The 23,167-nt window shown below is 39.8% G+C and overlaps 1 protein-coding gene across 10 annotated transcripts in view; it reads right to left on the reverse strand.

Moving 5' to 3' along the window:
* tnika (TRAF2 and NCK interacting kinase a) overlaps positions 1–23,167 on the reverse strand; it is a 60,819-nt gene that overhangs the window by 26,833 nt on the left and 10,819 nt on the right. For all 10 annotated transcript variants that reach the window (XM_019348850.2, XM_025900726.1, XM_019348848.2 and 7 more), the window contains exons 2-11: positions 22,910–22,975; positions 6,882–6,938; positions 5,771–5,896; positions 4,313–4,423; positions 3,287–3,377; positions 2,799–2,929; positions 2,659–2,713; positions 2,122–2,200; positions 1,822–1,997; positions 91–157 (exon numbers count right to left, since the gene is read on the reverse strand). In XM_019348850.2, coding sequence (XP_019204395.1) covers positions 91–157; positions 1,822–1,997; positions 2,122–2,200; positions 2,659–2,713; positions 2,799–2,929; positions 3,287–3,377; positions 4,313–4,423; positions 5,771–5,896; positions 6,882–6,938; positions 22,910–22,975 — 959 coding nt within the window. The remainder of the gene's footprint in view (positions 1–90; positions 158–1,821; positions 1,998–2,121; positions 2,201–2,658; positions 2,714–2,798; positions 2,930–3,286; positions 3,378–4,312; positions 4,424–5,770; positions 5,897–6,881; positions 6,939–22,909; positions 22,976–23,167) is intronic.

Genomic DNA, 23,167 nt, shown 5'->3' on the forward strand with positions numbered 1-23,167 from the left:
AAGTAATAGTTAAAAAGACCAAGTATATGTTGGGTGAAGTTGGGCAGAACATGTTAATGTTCATATCTGCACATTTGTAAAAACACCGACCTCGGTTCACAACTGTCTCTGTCTTCATCCTCCTCTTCACTGCCACTATACTCGTATTCTGTTTCATCTGGTGGGCAGGGAGATAGAGAGAGGCAAGTAAGAATGAATAAAAAAGAAGCGGCAAAGAGTAAAAACAATAAAACCTTAGTAAGGTAATAAGCAGCACAGAGCAAAGCCACTTCACGTTCTGAATTTTTCACTTTAACTACCTCTGTTCGTAAAAAATTGCTCACGTTTTTGCCATTCCCAGATCATCGTCACTTCAAGGCAATTTCTTGTAGCCACTGAATAAGAGTATAAATTGTAATTTTACTGTGTGTGGTGGGGTGGAGAACATTAGCTCAGAGCTCCTTCAGTCAAAAAGGGCCTTAAAAAACAGCAGTCATATAAAAGGCCCAGCTCTTCCTCAGACGCATGAACATGGAATGGTCCTCTGAATGTGACAAAGTGACAGCTGGAGAAGTCACAGCCTCTACAATGACAAGATATTTCGATACATCATCCCGACGTCCGCCCTGCAGTGTGTTGTTTCCTGAAGCGGTTAATGTCGTTCTTTCTGGTGCAGTACTTTATGCGAGTGCCAGTCTATCACTCCGACACTCGCCAGTGTGTGTTTGTGTCATAATGGAGTTTAATGGAAGTCTGTCACTTTTATTTTCTGCCTTGTTGAAAACCATGAAAGCAACGGCATATGTGAGAATTTGTGTATTTGTCTGAAAGTGTTTAACAGCTCATCCTTAAAGTGAACATTATTCATAATGTGACTGCATATCTTTGAGAAAGTATCTCAGTCATATACTAAATCTGTGTGCTTGCTGTTTTTCAGCTGGAAAGATTTAATATGCTTAAATCTTGCTATTACTTGTCTATATTAGTGGCGGTGTTCATTGTGCTGCAGTCAAATGAGCCTGATTTCTTTTTACTGTAAAAATCGCTATAGGCATAATAGACATGTAATAAGTCCATGTGGACGCACTACACTGCTGCTTTACATTTCACTTAGAACAACTTTGGTCAAAGAAAGATTGCTATTTCCATCTCTAGTAGTTTATATTTGATCCTAATAACTCTGTTTTGAAGCCACCCCACCCTTCCCACATATATGGAAACCAGTAGTGAGACTCGCTTTAGCAGGGCTGTCAGTTTCAACCAACATGTGGTTCACTGCATTTATTAAAATGTAGAATCAGAGGGAGGCCAGGCTGCAAAGCAGCTTGTAGCGGCAAACATGACTGTATCCAGGCTAAAACAAGTTAAATAGTGTGTTATTTAAAAGATTTGCCAATAGGATTATAGGATGTATCAGCTAAGCTATCAGTGTAAGTGTGCTGGCATTGACATGTTGTCATCAGCTGATGAACTAAGATGGTGGGTTAAGTCTGACTTTTAGTTATGCCTGAAGTAATGTTACGCTCAATTAAAAATAAAGCAAGATAACCAAATGTTTACTGTTCTTAACTACTTGTGCTGAAATATATTTGGAGCATGTGCCAAGAATTATACTAGAAAGCACAGGTGTGTCCAAATAAACAGAAACTACAGCTTGGAGGGATGAGTCACAGTGTGGCATAATTCAGAGAAAATATTTTAATATCCTAGTATGTCACTCCAATTACTGTAAGCATAATTTTCACTTTATTGTCTGCCTGCAGCCATATATCAATGCATCTTTAACTACATGTGATGACGAATCCAAACATGCACACAGCTACAACACAGTTTGTCGCTCACCCCTCTCTCCTCTCTTCTTCTTGGTGCGGTCGATGTGATCTTTAAGCTGGATGCGAATTTGCCTCTCATTGGGGAGGTCCTTGATGAATGGGTGTTTGAGGAGCTGCTCTGTGCTGGGTCTCTGGCCGTGGCTCTTTACTAGACAGCTCTCTATGAATGACTGGAACTTCTTTGACCTGAGCACACGTACACACACGTCTCAGCAAAAATTTAAAAAACCTTTCGCTGTTTCTCTGCCACTGCCACTACTGCTCTGAATTATCTGCAAACATGAACTGCAATTATGTGATACACACTCACCACTTCTTTGACTTTAGTCTGGGGGCAGGGTTGCGTGGAATGAGGAAGAGGGCTCTCATTGGATGCATATCACAGAGTGCTAAAGGTTTAAAATAAGGGAGATTGCGAATGCTTTTAGGTAATTGTATTAAACATTATCATGGCATATAGTCAGAGCCAGCATGCTAATAATCTCTCAACTATATCAAAACAAAATTAGGTCCTTTCTGCAGATTGTGATCAGTTATATATGTTATTTTTTACTGAACCAAAATTAATTGAAGGGTGGATACAAGACCTGTCACCTTAATGATAACAACTGTGTTCAAATACCTCAAGGAGAAAAATAACGCATAACAGACCAAACTCTGGACAGCAGCCCAACAATGTGACCCATAATTTTATATCCACTCCTTTGCCTTCGTTAAAATTATGACTTAAAATGGGTTGGAGTATCCTGGACTGAATAATGATCTGACTCCTGATTCTAGAGATCTACTGTGGAAGCACTAAGAAACGATGTGGAACAGAGACGTAGGTTATTCTTTGGGTACGTACGTGGTGCTCCTTCAGCCATCTCTATTGCTGTGATTCCCAGTGACCATAAATCACTCTGCAAAAGAAACATAAATAGCACAAGTCATCGAAATCCTTAGTGGGTTTACGAATCTTCAGAGGAAAGGAGATTGAAAAATCACCTTGAAGTCATATGTGGCCTCAGGGTTCTCGTCACAGGCAATAACCTCTGGCGCCATCCAATATGGTGTCCCAATAAATGTGTTTCTCCTTCCTACTGTTCTGTCCAACTGGGCTGAAACCCCAAAGTCCACTAGAAAGCCATGACACAAATACACACACAGACAAAACCAGTGAGCTTTACTAAATTCATTGAAAGAGAGAACCTACCCTACAATAGCTAGCCCAGTTTACGAATGCACACACAAATCCCATCTTCATTGGTTTTAATAAGAGAGACATGATTTGCTAATCATGTCTTCAGCAGTTTGCATCATGGACAGTGGCAGAGCTACAAACGGTTGAGTAGTTTGGCATTCAGCAGAAAAGAAGCAGGAAAGCCACACACACACACACATATATACATCTGAACCATCTGAAACTTTATACTCCATACTGCCCTCCCAATCCTGAAGCAGTTTTGTGAAGTGGAGTTAGATGACAGACTGACCTAGCTTGACCTCTGCATTCTCAGTCAGCAGGACGTTCTGTCCCTTGATGTCTCTGTGGATGACCTTGTGCTGATGGAGATGAGTCAGACCCTGCAGACAATGAGAGACACAAAGTGAAGGAAAGCTCTGTAGCAATGAGCCAAATCGTGACATTACATAAAACGCTCATTTCCAAAAGGAAGTGTCCTTGAGCAAGACTATCAGCTCTTGGGTTAGAGCTGTGGAACTAAACGTGATCTGTACTTGAAGCGAAGCTTTAAAAAAGTTGCATTGTTGCATTGATTTGAAATCAAGCTGTAAGATGGAGAAATTGGTAGAAACTGCGGAAAAAAATGTTAAAAGCACAGAGGGATGAAAGAAGGAGAAACAGAAAAAAATGTGACAGGGCAGAGGCAGCAGAAAGAGGGAAAACAGAAAACACAACATGAGGCGAGAAATGAGGGTTGGAAAAAAAAAGAAAGAAAGAAAAAAGTGAATAAAAAGAAATCATTGTTCAGAGCAGCACTGTGCTTAACTGACAAGATGCAGTGATACTGTTGTTTTCTGTTGGAGACATCAGCCCTCGGCAGCTAAAACGTACCATAACAGATAGCAGAGATAAGATGTGGTAGAATGGGTACAATTTCCCAAGAAGATCAGTTCATAACAGAGACATCATAGAAACCAATCAGCGTCTGATTGCTTTCAAAGAACAGGCTGGGCATCGATAATTTAACACACAGTCATTTAAAAGAAGTATAAAGGTTTTGAACCAAGGATTGTCGCATATACCTCGTGCGTACTTTATGAGTTTTAAGACAATGTGTTTTTTTCCCAGTTATGCCCTTTCAAGAATCAGCCCTTTTGAAATTACTCTCTGATTTTCCATTATAGTGACAGATGGATGCGGTTTTTAGTGACTGACAGCAGGCTCACGCTGCTCTTGCGTCAGTCTTTGAGAACAAAGAAAATAAACAAAATCAGAGAATCCCGAAAAATAATATTTCATTTCTCTGAAAGAGAAAGTTGCCAACAAGGTTACTTACCCTGAGAATCTCTCTGCAGATGTACGCAGTCCATTCCTCTTTCAGAGAGTTGCCCTTGGTGTTCTTGATCAAGTCAGTCACTGAGCCAGCTCCACAGAACTCCATGACCAGCTACATGCACACATACGCAGATACAAGGTCAATTATTGACTGGAAGCAAGCGACTTTGTCTATATCTTTTCTAACCCAGTAACTATCATAAAGCAACCTCCAATACCAATTGTTTACTTATGAATGTAATCTTTTCCTTTGTATTCTGCTTAACTGAGCAACAAAGCTTTTCTTTTTTCCTTATTATCAAAGTATGAGAGAGCCAATATTATACAGTCAGGTCATTAATAAATATGCATCAATAGTTCCAAGCCTGTTGGAAGGAAACTGTAGGAAAGCCAAGTAATTCTGTGCATGTGGAGATTAAGGAATCTAATTTTTGGCTGGAAAGTAAGAAAACCTTGGTGACACTCTCTTTGGTGTGTTCATATAACATTTATAGTACTAACACATGTGCATACAATCAAAGATCCATGATTGCAATACACACAAGTCCCACTTTACCAGCTCTAGTAATAGAAAGAGCAGTACACATGTAGCTCACACACACTGACAAAAACAGACAACAGTGCTGCAGACTTTCTGTCTCTGTCACTCCTTACAAACACACACCCCACACAGACTGCAGAAACTACAGGCATAAACTGACTCGATGGGGTCATGAGATCACATGAATGAATCAAGTCCATCTCTTGACCCAAACACAATGTGTCTATTCTCTCCTCTCCTCTCTACATCTGTGGAGAGCAGCAGGCAAAAGTTCAGTTGGTCAGTTCTGGCTGCGCTTCAAGCCTCATCGTCCTCATCATCATCATCATCATCATGCTGGACTGAACAGACAACAGAACTCCTCTCTTCATGGCTGTCCCCATGTATTCAGACACACAAAGGGACACACTCAGGAATGCATGAGGATGACACATGTGAAAGCCCACTAAGATACTGTTATGATCACTAACATACTCGAGGAAAAACGGGCAGATGTTGAGTCAGGGAGAATTATGCAGGCAATACATTTGGCTGCTTTGTGTATCTACATATGTTTGTGTGTGTCTGCTCCAACTGTTGTGTGATGAATGCTGAGGGATCAAAGATGAGAGAGCTCCCTTAGATGGAGTTAACACATGATTTATCGCAGCAGCAGCCAGCCAGCCTCACATTGATTTAGCTACTTTATAGCTTTCACTGATACATTAAGTATATATACCATATATGCATTTCCAGTTCACACAAACCCACGTTCACTGCACGCATGAGTGCATGCATTCATATAACAGAAAAGCAAGAAATGGAATGTGACTTTTTCCAGTCCTGCCATCCTCTCCTCCTGTGATGCACACATGAATGACCATCCAAACACACAGAAAAAACAAAGCAATGCACAAACACACTCAAATAATGCCGTACCCATAGCTGGTCATCTATGCCGGGGGGATTTTTCTTGATGAAAGCTCCGTAGTAGGTAGCAATGTTCCGATGGTGACTGTACTTCTTCAGCATGTTAATTTCTGCCTTAATCTCCTCTTCCTCATCCTTTTACCACACAGAAAAATTAAAAGCAATTAGACCACAGACTCCATTTGCGACCCATCAAATATCTCAATGTGATACTGACAGAGGAAAAAGAGTGAAGCTGCTGGTGGATTTGCATTTTGAATCCATTAAAAGTCTGAAAAGTGTTGTTGCAAAGCACACAGCTGGGCCCTAAATTATCCACAATAACAGCATTAACTTTTAATTACTTTCATTTCAGGGAGCTACTGCCACAAAGCCAATTGTTTATAAGAATGTGTCACTTATTTACTTTTTTATTATTTACAATGTCAGAAAATTGTGCCTTGATTAATTCCATTTAGTGCTCACTGGTGAAAAAAAACCAAAGAAATTTGTTTCACTAAGCTGATTTTTTTTTAAATGGCAGATCATTAAGTTATCAATTTGGTGTTTGCCTCCATTTAATTGTCATTAGTAATTAACACAGTCATTCATTTATTGCCACAGATTTACACATATGCAGCCATTCATATAGTTTTAGTCATTTCTTCATGCTTTATTTTTAACATCTGTTCTTTTCCCTTTTTTACTCCTTCGTTCACCTTCATATACCTTGCACCCTTTTTCCTTAATCATTCATTCAGGCTTTTATTGACTGATTCATTCATTTATCACTTCCATTGTTGCTTAATTCCTGCAGTGCTTTATTGTTTTGCTGGCAGCTAAGTGCTGACAGGGAGGCTCTCTAAATATAGCTGAGATTCCCTCCTGCTTTACAGACACGCCTGAGACCACACTGCTGTCCTAATACTTCCAGCTAATATTACCATGGCAATAGGCCTGTCCTCATTTCCTCTCTGCCACATCAGATGAACACACGTGCACATACACACACTCGCACTGACTCATCGCTCATAATTAGATGACATGCCCAACACTGGTATAATGACTTGAGATGATATTCTGTGCGTGGGTACGTGTGGGTGTGTGAGCAAATGCCAAAGTGCATGTATGTGTGTCTTACCCCTGTGACATCCATGACCTTGATTGCTGCCAACTGCCCCGTCTTAACATGGCAGCCCTGGTGGAAGAAGCAAAGGAAGTAAGGGCGAGAAAAAAGGCAGAAATGTGAATGTTCATTTAATGCAACTTTTTCCAAGAACGCAGCACATTAGCACATTTGCTTCCTCATTTGCTTTCAGTCATCACACTGAACTTAAAACATTTAGATTAAACAAGAAATAACACTGTTTAAAGGAAAATCAGTCATTTCTGTAAAGATACAATCAGCATGGTGTATCTCGATGAAATCTGTGAAAAACAAATCCATATAATAGGAAGGAATTTGCACATTATAATTTGCAGGTCTAGCATATTTATTATCTTTTAACAGTGCAGTGTGGGAAGTTGAAGCGAAAGAAATGGAAAGACACATCAGTGATGCTCATAAATCATCCTTGCTGTCACTCTAGCCATGGGAATTGCAAATAATGGTCAACAACACGAATCTGTTTCTGAGAGAAATAAAGACTACCAATCAGCAGACCTTGAATGTTGCCGAATATCAAGGCTAGGCAGATGCCTGGGGGAGCTATGAGGCAAGAAAACAGGAGATTGGAAGCTGAGGGGCAAATGAAAGGCCCAAGTGGTTTGTTTGCAACAGAGCATCTGTGGCTGTGATTAACTAATGAAGCTAACAGGGCTAAAGATGCTAAAACCACTGATGGCTATTACTTTCACTTATCTTAACTCAGCTGATTAGAATGTTATTGTCTGCACAAATGCCTAGCAGCACTGGCCCAAACACACACACACACACACACACACACACACACACACACACACACAAAACAAGGGCAGGACTGTTCTGCTGGTAGAATTGTTATAAACCAGATGGCATTCAGGGCCTGGCTCTAAAGCACCTCCTGAGGGCTTTAATCGAAGGGTCATTCTGATAACAAGCTGTAGCCAATACACAGGCTAGCAATGCTTTGGTAAGAGTAGTGCCAAATTATAGCTTAAAGTTGGTGCTTGCATTGCTTTGCAGTTCATTTGCAAGAGTGATTTTACAGTCTCTGCACCCTGTTATTGGTCATTAGTCACTCTCACTGCTTCACATTGTATTTTCGTGTTGTTTTAGCAGATCTTTGCATCCACTGGCTCGCCAAAACTCACTTTACCTGATTAAAATCTTGAGAGCTTTGGATGTTTGAATGAGATTTGGATGATATTCAACAGTGAAATAATGGTGATGGTCAACAAAAGGCATATAAATAAAGTTGTGTTACTCAATAGGTCGACTGATGTTTAGGTGGAATCCAAATAAATTTCTGCTGAAGACTGATCTAAGGATGAAAGTATATCAGTGTTTTATAATATAATATATAATCATTCACAGATCATTTCTGTCACCACTTCAAAGGGCACCGCAGTATGTTTCCATTTAAGAAAGCGATATTAAGAGCTATATGTGGCAACAAAACGCTGGTACATTTTATGGGATCCCACAAGATGACAGCCAATATTGTTAACATTATTATATGCTATCAGCTGAGGTCCCTGAACGAGGGAATATTAATTCCACGAGTTGAATTTTTTATTACACAACTCTTCTGGGACTGGAAAAAACTCTTTTAAACTTGCTGATTTATTGCTGAAAAGAAAGTTGGGATTTGAATATGATAATTCATTGTGTCACAATTCAGCACCACACAATGCAAACTAGGCACCACTGGATAGTTGAACACTGTGATCGGCCTCTTTCTCTCGCTTTCACACACACACACACACACACACACACACACACACACACGTATATAAATATGCAGTTCAGATTCTGTGAGAGTAAAAGAGCTGGAAAGATTGACCAGGGATTTCTCATTAGGATCAGACTGCCCCAATTCCACAAGCACAAGGACTGGCTTTGTTGAAGACCAACAAAGGAATTACAGCCACTTACAAACCAGAAACTCTCTCTCTCACACACACACACACACACACACACAGAAAGTATAATAAGAGCTCCCTTTTTTCTACTACTCACACTGACAGAAAAACTCTTGCAAACACCCACACATGTGCACACAAAGACATGGTGAGTGCGGGAGAGAGAATGATTGAGGGAGTTACGGAGTGGCTAAGAGGGCAAGAGAGAGAACGTGTCAAATACATAGTGGACATGGATATCATCAGAGCTGGATAAAGATTCATTACTCCGAGCCACCTTGACAGCCTCCCTCCCTCCACTTCTCCTTTTTCCTGCAGCAGTAATGCCATCCAGCCTTATTAAATGACCTAGTGTGAAAGGACCAACAGAAAAGAATTAGCACGGCCTGTTCATCTTCATCTCCTGCTCTGTCTTTGTCCTCTCCCGTTCATTTATTTGCCAATTCAGAAATAGGCTGGGCTATAATAGTATTACCAAATTAGGTAACATGACGATGTGTGAATAACATTATCTAAAGAATAGGGAAAAACAAAGGTAAAGTAATAAAACCATTAGTTAATTGGCTGTTTCATCAACAACATGGCAGGTATATAAATAGTTGCCAATTCCTCTCCTTCATCTTTTTTTTTTTCTTTTCTGTTTTATATATTTTGGGTTTTTAACTGCTAGTTGCACCACACATGCAATTAAAGTATCTTAAGTTCTGGGAACTTCTGAGAGAGATGGGTTAAAGCAATATTTCAACATTATGATATATTACTTATTTGCTTTCTTGCCAAAGATTTGATGAGAAGATGTGTGCCACTCTCATGCCCGTACATTAAATTTAGAATTAGAGCTCGGAGCCAGGCTAACTTAATTTAACAACTTGAAATGGAGGGAACAGTTAGCTTGGCTATTAGACATAAAAGATATTCCTAAGATGTGTAAAAATCAATAATCAGTCCAACATGTCTGTGGGTTAATTACTTAGTAGCATATTAGCGACATATTAGCCAGTACAATGTAAAACCACAGATTATTGGTTTTGCATTTCTGGTTGCGTGCATAAAACACAGAAGACAAAAAAATGTAATTATCGAGTATTTGATGTGTTGTTCTTGAAGCTGTCATGTGAATGTAGTTTATGCGAGATACCCTTTCATTATGTATTGTGAAGCATAGCATTCGTTTAAGCAGGCCACTACTTCAAGCTCAAATGTAATTCCAGGGCATCAGTTGATCTTGATGCAAGCCCACGTCAGTTGATGTTTCAGGTGATACCAACATATCCACCTAGCAAATCTCTTAAACGGCACGCAACATGCTTTAGTCTGCCTACGGTTGTTGCACATCTGCAAACCATTATGCAACCCACCTCCACCCCAGCTCCTCTTTTTATGTGGTGTCTGACTTCACTGTGACTGATGCCGTCGGAGCAACATTCTGTTTACAATGCTGGTCCTGACAAAATTACTTTCACGTGTTGAAATGAATGTAGAAAAGAGAGTAAACCAGTAGTCTCGTTTGGCCTACTGTACCATATTGCAGTCTAATTGTTGTGGCTGGATTTCTTTTGGAGACTCTGGATTACACACATTCTTTAGTTGTAAATGAAACATGAGGGCAAGCGAGGGAAGGGTGGGGAGGGGCTAAAATGTCCGTTTGTTTTGGTTTGGGGTGCTGGTGCTCCCATGCGACATCCATTGGTTCTGAATTAAGCTTTTTTGAGCTTTGATAATCAGCAGCTGCAGCCCTTACGATGATAAATATTGGAAAAAGAATTTCACACAGTATTAAAATGATGTTTTTAGCTTTCTTCCTCTCTCTTTCTCAGAGGGATGGCCCACTCTCTCTCTGATCTGTCCCATTCAGAAAGACAAGCGCTGAGCCCGAGAGGCTTGTTCATCCCTTCCTCCACTCATGTGTTGACTGCTTTGCTTTTCTGACCTAGATCTACAGTTTCTCGCTCTCTCATTCTCCGCCTCACTGTCTTTTATCCCTGTGACTCTCTCTCTCTCATTAACTTACCCGCTTAACTTCTCACAATCTCCTCTTTATGCCTTTCATTATTTTTCACTTCCTTCCTCTAAATTTGTTGCCCATTTTTCCTTTGTATGTTTCTTGGGTTTTGTTCTCTTTCATGCCTCACAGCTCAGCCTAGTGACCTATGAAAAGCAGGTTGAACATGAGCATGACTGAGCTGAACGGTAATGCTAACAAAATACCATTCAGTTTTGAATCTGACAGGAAAATATGACATGAGCAGAACGTTGCTTCTGCTAATGCATGTAGAACCTTCTTCAAACCACAGGAGGTAGTTCACTGAGGTGTGCCTGGATGTGCATGTAAAATGAGGATATACCGCTGCTAGTTATTCAGTCATAATACTGAGAATACTGGATAATGAATTTAAACTGAATAAATTATTCATCTAAATTAGACAGGAAAGTATCTTTACTTTCTTGAGTATGTCCATAACACATTTTTCTTCCTTTTTCAATCCTGTGGAGCTATTTTGACCGCATATGAAAGCAAAACATCTGTCACTCACACACAAATCCACATGGAGCTGTGATGCCACTAGGCCAGGTGTGTTTGAGCGATAACAGCCTAAATCGACTACGTTTGTTCCGCTTGGATGGCCGTGCTGTGATGGAGACAGCAAACTGATACCAAACTGATCTCCAATCAGCCTTTAGATGGTCACATGATGAAGGACTTGGCATCATCCCTCCAGGTCAGTGGTTGATGAACTATTGTATAAGCTGGAAATTCAAAATGGGGTGACTGTTCTTTTTGACGGATCGACCAAACAAACTGAGGGAATAATTTTAAAAATCAAAGCCCCTTATTCTTATTTTGTGTCAATTTGTAAAACTGTTTGTCATCTCCTATGACAGCAGCACAGATCATGATTCATTTTGGTGAAAAAGTTGGAAAATGCATGTAGAACAACTGAGAGAAGAGGTAAATTTAAGTAAATTATGTTGCAAACAATAATGATTTTTCAAATGATTGATTTGGCCATTTAAATAAAATGCCAACCACAACAACTGCAGCCCAAGACTAAACTAAACTGCATGCTTACTCAGACCAGCAAACCAAACTTCATATTCAAACAAAGGAAAATTCTTTGTTAATCCATCCATCCATCCATCCATCCACCCATCCTCTTCCATTTGTAGTGGAAAATGCACCTCATAAAGAAAAGCTTCTTGTTTTTCAGTAACTTGGTTTTCAATATCAGGACTAGTATAATCCGCTGTACATAAAAGCATCTTATCCTTATATGTTTTAGCATCTTTACTTAACAACACTGTTATTTTCTTTAATGTGAATTTTTCAAATGTAATCTGTTGTCCCAAATAGACAAGATACAACCACAGAACTAAAACACTCATAAAACATAAAACAGTGCAGTACTTAAAATTCCATCAGCATGACATTATGAACCACATCAATATGTCAAATACAACATATACAAGACAATCACTGGTGATGTTGACTTAGCCCAGGCAGGTTTAAGCACTACGAAAGATCCTCTCATGTTTCTGGGAATGGAATTCCACTTCCACTACTTTAACTGAGAACACTCTTTGTCTGTGTCCTAATATTTTGTAGCTGCTGAGAGTTATAATGGACTGATTTGGCTAACCATGTATTTAAGTTCATACTGTCACAAAAAAGGAAAAAACTCCAAACCAATTTTATGTCTGATAACTCATCACTTTCTCATCTCTTGGGCTTTATTTTCCATGTTCATGTGCAGCACCGGGGAGGTGTCAGCCTGACAGAGCACACCAATTCCAGTAATTATCATCAACACATAATTATGAATACTTACTGCTGCCAAGTAATGGTAAAATGTAGTGAAGGACTTGCAGCGTATGTTTGTGTGTTAGGATTCTTTTTACATTTTTTTGCTGTTATAAGTAGCTGAATGTTGACAAGCACAAACACACAGTCTGCAGAAGGAAGTATTTCTTCACCGGTTTTAGTTTGCAGCCTCAGTGAGGGGACACAAACCTGCTAGCTAATGCCTTAACACAGCCTGATACTGAATATTGTGATGCCCAAGACGTGTGTGTTTGAGACTGTGCTTTCATGTGTATATTTTATTTATTTGTGTGTGCATCTCTGCCCTTGCCAAGTCAATCACACAGACGAGACCCCACCACACACACATACACGAACACCTCTACAACTCAGGACACATTTACTATGCAGGACACTTCCTGTCGTAGCCTAGCAACGGTCTAAGTTGGCACGAATAAAGTGGACACGACACTAAAATATACGGAGACACTCGCATGCTCAAATACAAAGACACAAAGGGATACGACAAAGGATAAGTATCTTTAGTCCTGATATGGGATATTGTTTCTTTAGAAGAAGAGTTCAGGTGGGATAAAGCGTGAGGGAGAGAGAGTGGAAGAGGACGTGCTGAAGACACGTTCGGTGAGAGAGCGACATTTCATGCTGCCTCTGTCCCTGTGTGGCCAAGCTGCAAGGTCAGGAGAAGGCATCCAGATTTTCTCTTTGATGACAAAATGAGCTATGTGATATTTCAAAAATAGGGCTATATTTTTCCAAATGATTATTATTTAACATTTATATTACTACTTTCAATGCAGTTGCAAAATTTAATTTATTTCAGGAAGAATAAAAATAAACTTGGACACTTGACAGCTACTTAAGGAGGCTGTTGGCACGTTTAATGTTGTGGGTATAGACTGTAGACTGACTTTGGATGTGAAAAGTGAAGCCAATAATATTTAAAGCTCCATTCCTTCTGGCTGCAAAAAGAAATCCAGTTGTGCAGATGTTTTCTGAATGAGAGCATGAAAAAACAACCTTCCTGTTCACGCCATCTATGACCGGAGAAAACAGTTTTCTAATGAGCTTACAGTATGGACCAAACTGCTAGTTCTAATTTTTTATAAATACAAAACTGTTTATTTTGTAGACTTTGGTCCTGTGTACACTAAAACCACATAGGAACAGACAGTTATTGACCATCCAGAAACCACGGGTCAGAGGGAAAAATGTGTATTTTCTCACTGGTTGCTGGAGGTTGCTGTCGTCGCTGGGCGAAACTGGTCAAAAAAAAAAAAGGTGCTAGATGAAAAAGTTTGCTTGAAAGACGTCAATTTTTCTGCAAACATTCATCATCTGAGTCTTCACTTCCTCTTTAACTTGAAAAATGCAACGCAAACGAAAAATGGAGAATGTTCACCTTCAAAGTAAAAGTTATGCCTTACCACTGCATTGCCCACATTTCAAAAACTTTTACTTGGAAGACAAACGGTCTCTGTTTTTGTTTTGCATTACACTTTTCAGAGTTTAACTACAGGTTGGTGGGTAGTTTGTGAGAGTTGACATTACAGATAACCGCAGCAACCTTCCAGCAACCAAAGATTTCCCAAAGAAGTTTTATGTGCAGCACCATATACGGTACCTCTTTGTGACCAATTCCACAATAGTAAATGCAATCAACCTCCAAAACCCCCAGCCAACCACTCACAGAATATACATATTTTAACTAGTGGTTACCAGATGGACATTAACCAGTCTTCATGCCTGTTTTGTTTGTTTTTTACCTTGCTCACTGATATTTCACACAACTTAACACATAAAACAATGACATGAAAGAAGGGTCAAACTGTCTCCTCTTTCCATTTTTTGAAAGACTGAGTAATGGAAGGTGATGCCGCCAGGGTTCTTCAACCTGGATCTGTCATTTTCTTCCAAGGTATATAAATAAGTAAACATTCTGCATATGCTAAAGCATTCGAATGCACGCACACTAAACAGGAAACAGACTGCCAGATTGTGTTGCCGTCTCTTTGTAACAAGGAAATGGGTCAGGCCATAATCCTAATCTGTGCCATTATAGTAATCCACACAAATAAACACAGACTTTAGGAATTGCTTCAGCTTCAGATATGCATTGTGTCATAGCGCAGGGCCTGTTTGCATAGCAACAGCATCTTAGGGATAGGAGTGAATGGTGTGTCCCAGGACTATCACCGTGTGCATGTTTCTTTGTGCTTGTCATGTCTGACGTAGAGGTGCCCCCCACCTCACGCACACACAACCAAAGTGAGGCAGTCTCAGGGTTGAAGGATTTCAGATAACCAGTGTTTCAGTCTGTACCTCTATATCAACGCCCACCGGTTTTAGTTTGTAGGTTTACAATCCCATCCTGTTCAGCAGAAGGTGCCGGAGCTATGAGGCAGAATAAAAGCCACTTTTGGCTAACGAACATTACAAACACAGTTCTGCTGGAAGGCTCCCAAAGAAATAAAGGGGCAATACTCCCAGACACACCTCATTGCAGTTCAAACACCTGCAATCATTCCGCATTCACACGGGATCACACAGACACACACACACAGAAGTGTCTCACATACACACAACACACACAAGACGCTGTCGTGAAATCAGTGAGGCAGTAAATAAAAGTGACAAAGGCCTCCATTCCAATCTACTCCTGCACTAGCCAGGAAATACAGAAGCACCCCGAGGCTGTGCTCACGCTCAGGCATGAGAAGGAAAAAGAGGAGAAAGACAGATTGAGACGAAAGAAGATTTAAAAGAAGCCATAAAAAGAGCCAGCAAATGTGAGGAAAACATAAACTAGCAAAGATTTTGTAGAGAACAGTTATTAAAGAAACTAAGGTGAAGGTGATGAGGGAAAGAAAGATGAGCGCAACGATCTGTAGAACAGTTTAGAAGCTATTATTGATGGGTGGTGGAATACAGCTAATCTGAATTTTGCGTTGGGAATCCTGCAAGTGTTGATTTCATTCTGAATGAACCACTGTTAACATCTAAAGCCTACTGAAGCAATAATTTATCAGTAGTCTGAAATATAGCCGCTTATTAACCTGCCTGCCCACAGTACAGCCAGCTAATTAACAAGCTAGTAGAAACAAACACACAAAAAACAAACTAATCTGGGTTCAGGGAAAGGATTCATACTGCCTCATAATGACAAATACACTCACACTAAATAGTTTAAAACGAGAAAATCACTCTGGAAATGCAAGCAAATACATTCAAATGATCGCAAACATATCTGACACTGCCTATGACCTATGAGTGTGTATATTTACTTTGGTATCTGTGCATATATGTCAGAAAATAGTCAAAGCTTACCCTTATCATAAAACCTGCTTTTATGTGACGGAACTAGATAAACACTAACAGGATAACTGTTTATGGTAGACAGATTTACTGAAACACAAACTCCCACATACACAAATGTAATGTACACAAATGCTTTATTTGGCTTTCTGTTGTTAAAATCCAACCAAATAACTGCTTGACCTTGTCTCTGAAACAGATCTAAAACAATCCGATCTTAATCAAACATGAATTCATTCATCCATTTGCTCATTACTTTACTCAGTCATCTGCCGACCTGTCCATACACCCACTTATCTCTCATTTCAAATAAAACTGCTGAAAATTCTTTACATTTGGAAGGAAACACTTCTTCCTCTAAATGCAACTGCTGTCAAACAAGCAAGAAAAGAGAGAGTAAGTGATTCGCAATGTGCCCAAGTGAGGGAGAAGGGTTGCTGTGAAGAGGAAAAGCGGCAGGTTCAGCACTTCGGCATCACGCTCCAGCAGCTCTGGAGGTCAAACGAACAGCCAAGCTGATTTACTGTGCAGGCTGAAGGTGAAAGAGAGATAGGAAGAAACAGATGAGCGAGGGTATGGAGGACGGAACACATGAAGAGAAGAAGCATTTTAGATGAAAAGCAGTTAGAGTGGAAAAACAAAGAAAATGCAGCTAAAGGCCATAAAAAGGAGAAGACACAGCAAATGAAGGATAATAGAGAGTGAGGGCTGGTATAGCTTATTGATTTACCTATTGATGAACATTTCAAATAGTGGTGAAAAAGTTGTTTTAAGCTCAATGACAGTATCAGTGAAAAAGAGGCTGCTCTATAACTGGGAAAGAGACTGGGAAAGAAAAACAAAGACAGAATGAGAGATTGTTATTGACATCATCTATGGCTAATTGACTCTGGTCTGGGTGGCAGGAGTGCATTGTGGGTAAGTGGGGCGTGTGGCCTTGGGGAAGACAGAGAGAGGATGTAGGCTAATGAAAACACTGCCAGGTGTGAGTGTGTGTGTGCGTGAGTGTATCTCTGTATACGGTAAAAACAAGCACATCTGCTGGCCCCACAGTAACATCCACCTCAGTCACGGTTCACAGTTCATTCATAAGGACTCCAGAGACTGAAGCACATGTGTGTGTGTGTGTGTGTGTGTGTGTGTGTGTGTGTGAGTGCGTGTGTGGAAAAACTGCAGAATTTACAGTAAAACAGTTATATTGAAACAGAGTGACAATGGAAACCACAACAACGCCACCACCAGGGACGTGTGTTATATATGGCAACAGGCAGACACAAACACACACATATTCAAGTAGTGTACACACAAAAAAAACAAATTACACCTGAGCTGCATGCGCTTCCAGCTGCGACCCTCTGCAAGCAGTATTGACACTAATCCTGCCATTCAGCACGACATTCTTTTACATTTACATGTCACTCTGTAGTTGTCAGCCTGTTATCACACTACCAGCAGCTTATAAAACATGACTGTAGGCTATACATCTTTTAGGGAAGTCAGAGAATGATTATGATTTCTCATTACCACTGAGCTTATGGTGGAGGCTAAATCTATGAACATCTACAGTGTGATTTGCAAAAGAATTACATTTATACCTAAATAAAACACTCACATTACAAAAATATTGTATTATACCAAGCTGCCTGGCATCTAGCAAATTAGTCAAACTAGAACATGTCACGGTAAACTGTAATTATTGATCAATCATTCAGTTTTTTTAGACAGGTGGGGATTAAATATTCCTTTAGTTAAAATAAAATGAATTTAAATCTTGTAAGAATACACTGTCACAATGGTGAAAACAAACATGGAAATAGGTTTTCCTGATTCAGCAACAAGGCTGGTTCCAGCTTCTTAAAGGGGATTTGTGCTTTTTCTTTCTTTTTATGATTTGGGCTTGGCAAAACAAACAAGCTCTAGACATTATCTTGAGCTCTCTGACTTTACCTACCATTATACCAAAAAAAAATCACCATTTGCAGACTGTGCAAAATAAAAAGACAAAATTAAAAAGGCCATATATTTTAGACTTAATTTTATCTCCAACTGCGCCAGTGAAAATGTTGTCGATGTGACAAGCATTAGAAGGAAATTCATAAATCTTCAATTAACCCAAATATTTGGCTTACAAATTACAAACCTGTTAACTTCACAGTCAATACTTGATAGTTAACCTTTGTTAAAAATGAACTGAAATGGAGCAGAAGGCACATTCCTCACAACACGTAATGCCAACCACTGATATGTCGTGTTGCCAATTTTAGCATGATCCAAGAATGACTAGTTTCAAAGAGATACAAACTGTATATGTGTATATGCTTGCTTTTGCTTGATCTTCTTTCCTGCTGTGAAACACTAGCTGGAGGAGTTTAGAACATCAAACAAGAGGAGTAAATGAAGTCACTCTATCTATCATACTGTTTTGAAGTCTTTTATGCCAGGCTTTCTTACTTCATGCTGCTTCTCTGAGATATGTGTGTGCGTGTGTGTGTGTTAAAAAGAGTCTGTGGCAAGCGTGCAGAGGGAAAAATCTCCCATGGTCCTTTGCTGCGTGACTTCCAGCAGATAAGGAAGATAAAAAAGAAACACCTTTGAAGTTTTATTCAGTTCCTTAAGAGGGCAGGGAGGGAGGAGGAGGAGGAGAAGAATCGGGGAGGGGTGCAAGACAGGCAGAGCACTGCAGGTAAAAAAAAACAACAACAACAAAAAAACCCAACAAAAAAATAAAAACACAACTATGGACAGAGAAGGAGGGAGAGAGAAAGCGATTGGTTAATGAGATGAAACGTTTCCTAGAGCCTTAATCCTAATCTACGTTCTGTTTGACTGTTTACATGCCAAAGTAACGAGGTTAGCATGACATCTGTGAAGACTTCACTGATGTCTGACCTGAATCTGTGCATCATTTTCAGGATAAGTGAAACCCGTGACATTTTCAGAAGAATACACACGACCTTGACTGCTGAACACATGAAAGGAGCACACACAGTGACACGAGGAAATGTCAGACACTGCACGATCCTTGTATACGCATTGATTTAGACACACATACACCAGTGCAATAACCGGAAACCATGCAGGTGCTCTCTTTACAGCATCACTGTCACAGTGGGTGAGCATACACTAGAAAAGCCCACACGGCCCAGGTCCCCAACTGTCACTTCTTCCTCACTGTGTGTGTGTGTGTCTTTCAGACTGACTAGTGAATATTTAAAGAGGGTGCAGAAAGCAGCAGCAGCAGCAGCAGAGTGGATGTGTTCTGCCACCAGAGAGAAAAAGACTGGTCGCCTCCTTTCCACTTATTTTTACTGCTTCCTCACTGTGCGAAGGCAGCAAAGTCACGGAGAGGGGAGGGGCCCGATATGTGCAAACAGCACACACACACAAACACACGCGAAAGTATAAAATGGTTTATTGCTGTGAAGGCCAAGGAGACAGTTGATGAGATGATGTATATGGGTGTCACACATCCATGCATGTGTGTGAATGCGTGTATCAGTTTGCGCTCCTGCGACCATGATATGATTAGTTGCCCTCTCGACTTGTCCTTCTGCCCATCAAGCTGAAAAATCACTTCTCCCGCGGGAATGGCAAGAAACTGTGATTAATCAATTAGCAGATCAATAACCCTGTCAGTCAATAAGGTAACCTGTCAGTCTTTTTTTTTAGCCAATCGCTGAAAAGGAATGCTTTTAGTTTCTTCCTATGTCCTATAGTACCAAAAGAGGTGAGGAGTCTTTCCTCACTTGGAGAAATACAGCTGACATAAAATATTCACAGGCATCAGGAAGAAAGAAAGGAAGACGGACATAACAGAAGTATTATAAGTATAACAAGAGAGTGAGTGGAGGTGATGGCTAAATAAAGGGAATAAACGTGGGGAATACAGATGAGGCAGAGGGACAACAGTTAGATAGAGAGAAATCTAAAGGAGGAAGCTGAGAGAGTGGAAGATGAAGAGAGAGGGAAGTGGAGAGAGAAGGTATTTAATTATTCAGCATTACCCATGTTCTCTATTTATGGCCCTTTTAAACCTGGCAGTAGAAGCTATATATATGCACATACTGTAGGCACACTGTCCTCCCTTAAGTAGAGTTCACTGGGGATGTTTCAACACAGAAAACAGAGGAAACAAAAGAACGAACGTGATTATATATTGATAAGAGAAATCCACAAAAGCAAAAGGATGAAAAGTAAGAGGATGTGCAGGCAGAGGAGGAAGAACTAGGAAACATAACCACCATGGATCTCTCATGTGAGAGGAGTGAAGGCAGGGTAAAATTGTTTTCTATGATTGGCTACGTCTCTAAACTATTTCTGCTGTCAAAGAAACTACAACAAAAATGATAATGTGGATAGATATCTTTTAATTGTGATGAGATTTTAGGCACATATAAGAAGGAAAGGAGTGAAAGAGAGATGGTGGAAAGAGAACTGAGAGCCAGATCTGTATCATTTAACTAGATAGAGTAATGGAATTGCTGATAAACCTGTTATCTTTTGCTCACAGGCACACAAACAGGGAGCTATGTGGCACATTAGTGCCCTTCTATAACCAATAATATAAAACAACGCTGCTATCACACACAAATGGATGCACAAAAGCATGCATGCATAGTAAACCTATAGCTTCACTATGCACATAGTTCACGGAGTACAAATTACTGCAGCAGAATAAGGCGAACTAATGTTGCGGTTATGTTTTTCCTGCTGTGGGAATAGAATTGAGAAAACACTCTTTTTTTTATTTTTTCTTATAATCTTTCTATTCAGTTAAAGTGTAGATGTAAAAATGCCAACTGCTCAGTAAAATGTAGCTCTTTTTAGCTATTAAGTGATGCATTTTTCACTCCATGCAAAAAGCTTATTAAAGTTTTAATAACCTCAAAGCTAGCCTTAATTTTTTTTTTTATCCATACGATTTTTTTACTTGTTATTTATGGTTCATTTGAAACTGTAGCATGCCACAAATCAAGGCATAACTTGTTAACTTGTACTCTGTGATCACATAAACATCAGAAAAACTGGCCTCTGAGCAACTTGAATCCATTTTTGGAATCAAAACGAAGAGTCAAATCATTTTTGCAGTCTGTCTGACTCTTATCTTCTTCTGCTCTTTTCATCTGAGCGAAAAAAGGCAAACTCCACAGCGCGCTGACAAGGATTCACTGATGCAGAATGGAGATACCACAGCTCTAAAGAATGATATTCTCCTGTGTTATTTTTCTCATATAACAAGTGTTTAAAATGATTCAGAACGAGCCAGAGCAATTCCACTTCACTAATACCCGCCAGGCTGAAGGTCAATTTATCATCTCAGTGAGTCAGAGGTTCACCTGCTCAAAAAACGTTGATCCTCTTCAGGCAGCCTGCCTGAAAGAGGAACCTCAGCTGTGTGAGAAATTTAAAATAGATGACATTTTTGCTCAAGTGACTCTGCTGCTTATCTCTGTGTATGAGACTGATCTTTCCTAGTTTAAGCTATATTTATACAGCACTGAACAGGATGATATTTGAAGTTGAATCTTTTTTTCTGGCATGTTTGTCCCTTTTATACAGCTATTATGACAGATAGGCCTTCATTTTTTTTTTTCATTAAAATTAAACTGGCTGTTACCATTTTGAAAAGAGAAACCACACTTCAAACCTCATTATCGTCCTAAATTTGATCTCATTGTTACAGTTTTCAACACGCAGCACAGTTTGCTTTGTAAGCATTTCCAGGCACATACTTTTACCACCAAGAGTAACCATTATTCTCAAGCCATTTGCTATTAAATTTGCATTCCCCCGCTTCCATACACTAACAAAGAGGAATGGCTAGCAAGCCCTTTTTCCTAATCATCATATTCCAGCCTGGCACTGAACCTATGATTCTTTTTTTAGCCACAAAATAAGCTAAGTTATCAAATCAGCTTAATTGTTAAACAAATACGGGTGAGTGGAACTGTAAAGTATAGCCTTAACAAAGCACTCGCATTGTGTGAGGTAAATGTGTATCAGAGGGGGAAAGCGGCGTGTGTGTGTGTGTGTGATGGAAAATTTCTTGGTCAAGTGACTGAAAACATTTAAGACCAACCTGGGCCTGAAGTTTCAAACAATATTTTTATTATTAATATTTATTTATTTGTAGAAAAAAAAATCTACTGGTTATTATTATTTCTATGTTTTTCGTCCTTTCTGGATCTTACAAACAACCACACACACGTATTTTTAGAAGTGTGGATAAGCATGTCTGACCTTTGTCTGACCTTTTATTTGGTTAAATAGGCTCCTCTCCATCACCACCTGACCTTAAGTCTGTGGTTCATTAGACACGTCCTCAAGCACACAAAATACATGCACTGAAAGCTTTCAGAGTCAAAGGCTGCCCACATATTTTATCCGTCCATATATTTAAACATATTTATTCCAACTAGGGGTCATTAAACAGAGTGATACAGGCTGCTTCCCTATCCTGCAGAGTGGCAAAATAAAGCAGCAGAATCAGGAAAAGGAAGCAAGGAACAGAGAACGACAGCCTATCATGAAGAGAAGAGGAAGCTCAGACAGTGACATGGACTGAGAGATTCTGTTTAAATAACTCCGGGAAACAGCTGAGCCCATCTGACAACAAAAAGCACAAACCACAGTGATGTCACAAACGCAGACCGACTTAGCACAAGAACTTCCTGTGTCCCAGAAAAACCTCAGAGGTTAAAGCATTGCTGAGATATGAGAGGTCTAAAAACAGTAAAGAGAGTAAAGTGTTATTTAAAGGCACAAGAAAAATTAGCAGGTTATTGTACTTTTACACATCTACAGTTTCACCGCAGCTGTGGGGTTTCTTTTATCTCCTGTATTATTTCATGTGCTCCTTCATTTACATTGTCTTTCTTTGTTTCACACGGGCTACTTGCAGAGGCTAAATAAAAAACTGATAAGAATGAGGCACATGCTATCAGAACGACATTCTAAGTGTGTATAGGTCTCACCTTGTACACCTGCCCATATGTGCCATTTCCCACCAGCTCAACCAGCTCAAAAATGCCGACGGGATCCTGTAAATTCAAAGAAAAGACAGTGGAATGGTTAGAATACAGACACTCAGCTCTACATAACCTTAAAAACAAACTCAGATTATTTGAATGCAATAAGGTATGGCATATGTTTGCACAGAAAGGCCTTCAGTAGGTCTAAGTCTTAGGTATAGGAAGAGACAGCTTGACAGCTGCCAGATGAATTGTCTAGAA

Source organism: Oreochromis niloticus, linkage group LG19 (genome assembly GCF_001858045.2).
Source record: "Oreochromis niloticus isolate F11D_XX linkage group LG19, O_niloticus_UMD_NMBU, whole genome shotgun sequence".
Taxonomy (NCBI): domain Eukaryota; kingdom Metazoa; phylum Chordata; class Actinopteri; order Cichliformes; family Cichlidae; genus Oreochromis; species Oreochromis niloticus.